The following is a 6823-nucleotide window of genomic DNA, read 5'->3' as shown; positions in this document are numbered from 1 at the left end:
ACAATTTTTATATGAATGCTGTTATGGTAAATTGTTTAAATAGAGCATTTTACCGCTGCTGATGAAGTGGACTATCCGTGTCACTTGATTACGTCGCGGTGTAATTAGTCAGTTTGGCCCCAAAAAACGTCACTGGCTGGCAATGAGACCAAACGTTTGTTAATTAGCAAACGCAAATATACACGTGCGTTTGCCAGGATGTGTGACATAAATCGAACTGACGGATGGCTCAACTGGGCTGTGAAGAGTGGGCGTGGCTACATTGGGAACCCAGCACTGACATGCACATGGCCAAAATGCACAGCTCGACAAAATGTCAGATAGCCGAGCATCCTTCTCCTCTCCCCTCCCCTTGACTAACCCGCCCCTTTCTCTAGGTGCGGAAATGTGTTGAACTCTGCCATGTTGCGATACGACGAAAATTGGGTCGCATTTCAAAAATTTTTCGACTCCTGCTGTCCGGTGAAATGCAGGTCGACAGTGCTGAACCCAGGTTGGGCAAAAATACCCATTAAGTCTGAAAAAATAAGGCTTTAAAATAAAACAAAAGTAAAAGGGTGGGTCAAAGTATTGAGTAAACTTGCCATACTTATTTTCCTTATAGTGTATATTAAATGTGTATTTTTTTAAAACTTAATAAAAAGTGAAGTTGCCTTAAGTCGATAAATCAATTTTATTATATTTTAATTTAATCTGCATTTTCATGGCAACCATTGTTTTTCATAATAAATAAAGCTCGATGTTTTAAAAATATTTTGTGTTATTTTAAGGTCAAAATATCGCTGTGATGGCCAAATTGACAACACAATCACGTTAGTCGGAAAAGTGCACAATTCGCATATTGCTCGATGAATGTCTGTGTCATAGTATGTGTATCTGTGTGACTTTGCGTTGACATTTCAACTTTGCCCCGACCAGGCTAATGCAATGAAAACTTCCAGTTTGCCTTAGTTTTTAGGTCTTTTCCGTTGCTCTTTGTGATTTTTCCCGGTGCCTTTAAGTCGAGACAAGCCAGATGAAGCCGAAATTGCAATTAGACGTACACAGTTCCATAATCGGAGTTCGACAAACTGTGGTCCGGCAAATCGTCCAAACGGATGGCCATAAATGTCCAGCTGCCGGCCATTCGCAATCAAAATTTATGCTGACTTCAAAGAGCTGATGTCGCAAAAATAAAGCCTTGCATAGCTCAAGGCGCAGCGGTAATGCTTCAAAGGCTCACAGTAAACTGCTGCAAATGCCCCAATATATTGCAAAAAAATCAATCTTATTTTTTTCTCATATTAAAACGTGTATGCGGTAGTTAAAATAGCGTTCTGTAGTTTATAAAATCCGCAGAGTAAGGCATTTAGCACGTTATACTTCAAAAAACAAATGTATGCATTTAATAATTTGTTTTTAATGAATTTGTTATTATGGTTATTGAATGTCAGTTTCAACTTTGATAATGTTTCATTTTTAAAATGCAATATTTCTACATTTAAACTTTTTTAATTCGATTTATTAATTATTTTTAGTAATGAATTATTATTTTAGTAATTTTTTTGTTCAAGTTCAGCCGACTTACTGTGCTGAAAATGCCTTTAAGCTCGGCAAAACCTTGGTTTATCGAATCTGCGGCAGCTTGAAGTTTTCCGATGCCCAAAAATAGACCGACCTCGAGTTCCTTTTGCATTGTGAAAGTTTCCTCCTGCCATTTTTATTTGAGTTTTCACTTACCTGGCGCTTAAGTGTTTCTTCTACCAGGCCATTTGCCATTTGTTTCGTCGATGTGAAAAGTTTTTGCGAGAGACTTGTGTGCGGGCTACTTTTATGATTATTGCCAGCCAGCCTGCCATCTCAACCTTGGCGAGAAAGTATCTGCTCTGTAAAGTATCTCGTATCTCGTATCTGTGCGCAGTGGGCCCACGGCATACTTAAGCCTTAATGTTAATTTTAAGCAGCTTGCCCATAAGCTTTTGATTTAAGGCAGCCACAAGGCCGCCTAGACTCCTTTTTTTTTTTACTTTTTCCTCGATTGAGCTCCGGATTCCTTGGCGTGATGCCATACCGCAAAGTACACACCCGACATGGACGTGGACATGGCAGAACAGTTGGAATTGCAATTGCAATTGCCACCCCCAATTTCAAGCCCAATCCCAATCCCTAACCACCAGCCAGCCCATGTGCAGCTGCTGCCCGTGTGGAAGTGCACTTCACTTTGTCTAATTGTAAAATAAATAAATGAGATAAAAATGCAAAGTGGCAGGGGCGCGTAAAAAATGCAAACGGAAATGAAAAACTGCGCTTCGGTTGCGTTCTTACCAAGAACTAGATTCACTGAGAGAACCAGATGCTTGATATTAAAGAAATCAATTAAAAATCGTTTACTTCCGTTTTCAAAATAAACTAATTGGATAATTTCATGATTAATTGTATTTAAATTTGTCCTTGACCCATGCGAATAAGCCATTATCTAGATTTTCTTTAACAAGAGGCATAAGTATAGTATATAAATAAATACAATCTAATAAAATAAACAATTATTTTCGTGTGGAGCATAAAGAATTTTGTATAATTTATATATTCCGTGAAGTTTAAGTCAAGTAACTTCGTTTATGCAAAAATTACTGTGTTCGACACCAATTCATGCTTTTGGTGTAATTTTCTGCTCAGACTCACGAGTCCTTTAAGCGGAGTTCCATGGGGAGGGCTGTCGAAAATAATAAATCAAAGTGACACATTGAGAATGCAAAGGCCCGGGCTCCATCCCCCATTCTATTCCATCTTTGCCCCACCTGGCCGAAAGATAAAGCGAGCGGAGCTTTCAATTTCAACGCTCCACAACGCCAGGACTGACGTTTGACAGACACAAGACGTTGCAGCAACAAGGAGTGCACCTTAGGAAAAAATAAAAAATGAAGAAATAAAAGGGGGAAGATTACTTGGAATGGGTGCAGACACTTTACTTTGCGGGTAGGGCTGGCATCCATCCACATCAACCCTTTCGGCATTGTCAGACGAAGGCGGGCGAAGTTGTTCAAGTACTTTGCGGATAGAATAGCTTGCTGTCGCAATTTAGATAAATTTTAATTTTAATAAAGTGTTTGCTCTGCTCTTCTCGGCCACTAGAGCGGATACTCTCGGCATTATGAATTAATTATGGCAACAGTCATTCCCCGTCCTTGGTTGCGGTGTTTAGCATTTCCGACGTCTGGCGGGCGCACGAGGCGGTTTTGGCGGTATCTCGTAGAAGAGTCCACCCACTTGGCGGATGCTCTTGCAGGCCATGGCCTCCTCGAGGGCCTCCGTGATAACCTTAAAGCAGACTTCGCCTGGAAATCCCGTCTTCCGTGTGACAAAGGTGGCCAGATCGCGAAGGGAGGTACCTGTGGTGGAGTCCTTCAATCCCGCAAGGACGAGCTCCTGCGGCGAGTTAATTGTGCGATCGAAGTATATGAGAGGCATGTTCGATTAGGGGTAAAACGAAAATTTGTGCTGTCAGCTCAGGGAAATTTTTAAAAATACAGTTGTCAATTTAACAAAAATAATAACTAGTAAATGGTTCAATAAACACCTTGATAAATTTATTAAAATTGTTCCGAAAATTAGCTTATTTTTAATTATCTTCACTGGGACTTGAAGCTATCATCTCTCCTTGCCGTTGACCAAGTTCAGGGAATTGAATCCCAAGCTTGGCACGTTGATGCGTTAAGTTGCTAACGCTATTCTTTTTTTGGCCAACGACGACAACTCTTAACCCCTTGGCGCCCCACACTTTCGCTATTTTTCCACATATGCCCTTGCACCCAGACGTTTCCTGTCAAATTAACGCCGCATTTTATGCGCCCCGTGACGCCCCGACTTAACTTTTTTTCGGCGTTCGTTTATTTCGCTGCCTTCGGTTAAATTGAAATTAAAGCAGCAGGCTGTAGTTCGGCTTAACTGGCTACAAGCTGGGCGATTTACAGACTCAATAATACATCGGTGGCGAGTGCCAAAAAGTACCAAAAGGTTCAAAAGGCGACCAAAACTTTCACATTTCTTTCTCCACATCCCTCGGCGAACAATTTGAATGAAGCGCGCAAATTGAATAAAAGGCCATTGCCACAGTTCAAGCTGAAAAACTGCTGGCTGTGATAAAATCATCAGTTTCCATCCTGGCTTCCCGTCTTCATTTTTTCACTGCTGAAGTTTTTTACGGCTCAGTCTAGGTGGAATGAGCCGGATTGGGTATGCTGGTAATAAATTTTTATTGCCCGAACGAATTCAACGAAACAAGCCAGGGAGGAAGAATTGAGCTAGAAATGAAATCGCCGGGGCTTTGTGCTTCTAAATTAAATAATTTTTGGCCTTGTATGGATTTGAAAATATGTGTTCATTGATAGAGGTTTTGGATTTTAAGATTCGAAGTCCACAAGGATATTCATTCAATGAACAAATTTTAATTGTAAAGGCAATTCCTTTATAAGAGTAAGCCTATACTTAAATTTTGCTGTCTAAAAAGCACCAGTTGTTTATGTATACTTCGTAAAATATACAATGCTATAAAAGCTGTTTGATTGAAAGATTCGGATAAATAACCAAAATTTCCATTTCCAAATTAAAATTTAAATTGCTGGCATATTTTTATCAATTTGCCGATGCATTAGTGAGACATTCGCACAGCTTAGAAAATCGCTTTGCCATTGATTACCGACAATTATCCAATCAGTCACGTCTGACTTTGATTTGCATAACCCGATCTCAACGAAGCATTCATATCGATATGCAGCCAGTATTAAATGCAATTTATGCAAATTTCTGCCATCATTTGCTCTAAGCTAAAAATGGTCACTGGCATTGGAAGGGGCTTGGCCACATTGGGAATTACATTAAATCAAAATTGAATGCATTCGGAAAACTTAAAAAGGATGGGCTAGTCTGTATGTCTGTGTGAATTGAATTTAATTTTATGCATTTGCTGTATCAACGCATAAATTATGATAAAAGGCATAAAATATGCGCGCTGGGGTTTGAGTGAGCCCGAACGGAAGTCCGAGTAAATTAAGCTGATGGCGGCGAGCGGAAATGCGAGGAATAGAATTGAATAAAAGCTATCTGCGGGATAGCCTTCCCTCATCCCCAATTTATGCTGTGTGCTATGTAGCGCCATGTCAAAGATCCGCTCGACACAGATGCTCAGTGAACTAGCCAGCGCAAATATTTATGACCATCCCAAAGGCAGTAATGGTACGAACACTTTACGTAAATGTTTGCCAGCCACCTGTTCGCAGTTGTCAGCGCCCCTAAAATGCAGCAAAAAGGCGAAAAAAGCAGAGCAGTTGCAGATTGTAGCAAAAAGCAGCTAATCCGACTGAGCGCCAATTTGGGGCACATGTAGACAGTTTGTGCAGTTGCCAGTTGGCAGTTGCCAGTTGCCGGCATTCCGCTCCCCGTTTACCTTTGAAACTCATTTGGCGCAAAGCTGACAAGTCCTGGAAGGATTGGATAGTCCGACGCTCGTCGTTCAATTAGCAGACGCTCGCAGGACATTCCCATGGCCGTCTGTCTTTTATTAATATGACCCGGGCCTTTTTGGTCCCTGCACAAATAAAAGAGGAAGTAACCAAGCGTATCGACAATTAGATACCGTGTAGATACTAGTAGTGAACCACAGATAAGGCATCGAAATAAATATAGAAGATTGTATGACCACTCCACAATAAATTTATATTCATAAGTTCTACTCTTTAGAAAATTACAGCTCCCTTCAATGTTATATTGTTATGTTGATTTTCCAACTACTTAATAAGGCTCCACCCCCATTATGCATACAATTTTATTCAACCTTTTTAACCACAAATACCGGGCATGGAAAGAAGAACGGTGCAAGAAACAAAGAAGTGAAGGAAACGACAAGCGAAATGCAAACTAATTGAAAACACTTCAAAGGACATCAATATCAAAAGCATAGACGTCGGACAGAGGGCAGAATAGAGATAGTCAACCCGTCCTTCAGTCATCCGGCAAATGTCAACCGAACAAAGCGAAAAATTGTCTCCAGTCCGCAGAATGTACAAAAAAATGGAAACATTCTCAGGACGAAGAGAAAGATTCGCCTCGGCCAGACACAATCAAATCAGAGCTAAGCCAAAATTAAAAATATTTCCACACAGAAGATCAGTCATTCATGCAACTTTCGGACCGCCTTTCTTCGACCCAAATTTGTAATGTTACATATAAACAGTTGAGGTCATGAATATATTACTTTCTGGTGTAAATTAAAAATATATTCGTAATGTTATTTAGCGCTAATGACAATGTGGGACTCATTAGTTGTTGAAGTTTCAATATTCTAACAGAATAAGTGAAGCAACATCATTCCAATTCCCCAATCACACTTCCTTAGCTGTATGAACGAGGTTCGGCAGTTGTGCAAACGAACTTGTGTAGTTTTCATTTCAGGTGGTGGCCAGGCACACGACCCCTGGCAACAATAAGTGGATAAAATCCTTTTCATTTTCCCTCAGTGTGTCCGGCTTTGCTACAAAATCAATTTACAACGGAAGCTTACTTACATAACCCCCCGAGACACATAATCCTGTTTATACGAGTGTGCCTGTGTGTCTAGATGGTAACCGCCCATCCAATCGCCCAATAGCCGATGCATATTGGGGCTGTCTCGGTTTGGTCCTGTGATTTCCTTTGGAATTTCACAAAATATCACAGGTAACTGTCTCTGGACAATGTCAGCACATCCTTTCGTTCAACTTTGCCGCTGCTGTGGTCGGAACTTTTGCATATCGGTCACATTGTCCTCGAGGGCGGCACGTGTCCTGCCCTCTCTGCGAATCGTATTTTC

General features: G+C 40.7%; 1 protein-coding gene across 1 annotated transcript; it reads right to left on the bottom strand.

The window, feature by feature from the left end:
- Positions 1-2538: 2538 nt before the first annotated feature.
- On the bottom strand, positions 2539-3477 carry LOC6616744. Its single transcript, XM_002041045.2, has 2 exons — positions 2949-3477; positions 2539-2879 (listed from the first exon to the last, which is right to left on the bottom strand). Exon 1 carries the CDS (start codon positions 3445-3447, stop codon positions 3178-3180), a length of 270 nt encoding a protein of 89 aa, XP_002041081.1. The 5' UTR covers positions 3448-3477; the 3' UTR covers positions 2539-2879; positions 2949-3177.
- Between the last annotated feature and the right edge of the window lie 3346 nt (positions 3478-6823).

This window comes from Drosophila sechellia, chromosome 3R, assembly GCF_004382195.2.
Source record: "Drosophila sechellia strain sech25 chromosome 3R, ASM438219v1, whole genome shotgun sequence".
NCBI classification, from domain to species: Eukaryota; Metazoa; Arthropoda; class Insecta; order Diptera; family Drosophilidae; genus Drosophila; species Drosophila sechellia.
The sequence above is the reverse complement of the archived record's forward strand: the minus strand, read 5'-3'. Positions and strand labels throughout refer to the sequence as shown.